The sequence below is a fragment of the Cenococcum geophilum genome (assembly GCF_001692895.1).
Source record: "Cenococcum geophilum 1.58 unplaced genomic scaffold K441scaffold_26, whole genome shotgun sequence".
NCBI classification, from domain to species: domain Eukaryota; kingdom Fungi; phylum Ascomycota; class Dothideomycetes; order Gloniales; family Gloniaceae; genus Cenococcum; species Cenococcum geophilum.
This window is the reverse complement of record NW_027137584.1, coordinates 90,062-91,438: the sequence shown is the minus strand read 5'-3', so window position 1 is coordinate 91,438 and position 1,377 is coordinate 90,062. Positions and strand designations below refer to the sequence as shown.

General features: G+C 44.7%; 2 protein-coding genes across 2 annotated transcripts; both read right to left on the bottom strand.

Moving 5' to 3' along the window:
• Positions 1–642: 642 nt before the first annotated feature.
• Positions 643–894, bottom strand: K441DRAFT_565427 (CENP-B protein; the record flags this gene model as incomplete). Its single annotated transcript, XM_067643700.1, has 1 exon — positions 643–894. A coding segment is annotated over one exon (252 nt), but the record flags the coding sequence as incomplete, so codon positions are not given.
• On the bottom strand, positions 895–1,101 carry K441DRAFT_565220 (uncharacterized protein; the record flags this gene model as incomplete). The annotated part of the gene is made up of 1 exon (XM_067643689.1): positions 895–1,101. A coding segment is annotated over one exon (207 nt), but the record flags the coding sequence as incomplete, so codon positions are not given.
• Between the last annotated feature and the right edge of the window lie 276 nt (positions 1,102–1,377).

Below are 1,377 nucleotides of genomic sequence, written 5' to 3'. Positions count from 1 at the left end.
GGTGGTATTGAAATCTGATCTGGATCGACATTAGGTTATACAATAGTGTAAGGCTCCCTGGCGTTACTGGTGTTTGGAGTACTTCACCTTGCTGATAAAGATTAATTTCGTATGTCTTGAGAGTTGGAATAGTTGTTTCGGTAACTGATTTTGGGCTGGCTGGCTCGGGAACTGGTTTTGGAATATCATTGAGTACTTTGTCGGGATTGAGGGGATACAAACCGCTTGCTCTCCGCCCTGCGAGGATGTTTTTTTCGGTGAGAGCTCTTTTCCTTGCAGGGCTATATAGATAGGTGAAATGTTGCTTGCCAATTGTACCTATACCTCCTCGCTCTAATCGATCAACCTGATCACGGTAGGCTACTTTAAGCGGAGCAAACATAGCAGTATCACAAGGCTGTAGCTTGTGGGACGTGCGGGAGGGAAGATGATATAGGATGATGTTGTTTTTGAAGCAGAACTCTAAGATTTCGAGGGTTTCATGCGTTCCAAAGCCATCCCAGATAAGTATTCGTGGCTTCCCTTTTGCCCGTGGTTTTGTTTCAGGGTTAAATATACGCTTGAGCCACTCTAAGCTAATCACCGAGTCGGTATATCTAGATTTAGGGTATGTATAGTGCCATTTAGGGTGGGGTACGTCGTCTAGTTTGCTCTATGGGTTGATGCCGGCCAGACGATCACAGGGTTTAGATACCTACCATCCGCACTTATGCATTCCATAGCGGTCACTACTGTGCGCTTTATACGCGCGCCTCTATAGCCTCGCATATCATTCTTACTAATAAGAACCTTGACAGAACTAGGCATACTTAACATGACCCCAGTCTCGTCCATATTATAGACATTCTCGGGTAGGATAGTTGGGTCTTGACGTGCCTTACCGATTACCTCAAACTAGTGCACGACCTTGTCATAGATGTGGTAACGGTCCCAGTCCAGCGCCCTGAGTTCTGGATGGCGTTTCTCAAAAGCCCGAGCCCAGTTCTTGCCTGGAGGCTTCGGTGGTTTGTTCGTGGGTCGCTGGCGAGCGACGCTGAAGGCTAATGAAGGTATATGCTTTATTCGGACACGTTGTCCAAACTCGGCCATGTGCAACACAAAATCAGTGGTGTTATCAATATTCAATATTAGTATGAGGCCGTATTGATATTGATATTGATATTAGTTCAATATTGAAAAAATATTGAAAGATATACTAGCTGTTCCGACTGATACCGGTATACACGATATTCCGGAACATTTTTGCCTCATTCTAGAACGAGTCGTCCTTGTTCTAGAATGAGTCGTGTATCGCTTTAATCGGCTCCATTCCGGATTACTTGCCTTATTCCGGAAAAGAGCTTGCCTTATTCCGGAAAAGATCTAAAGCTATATTAA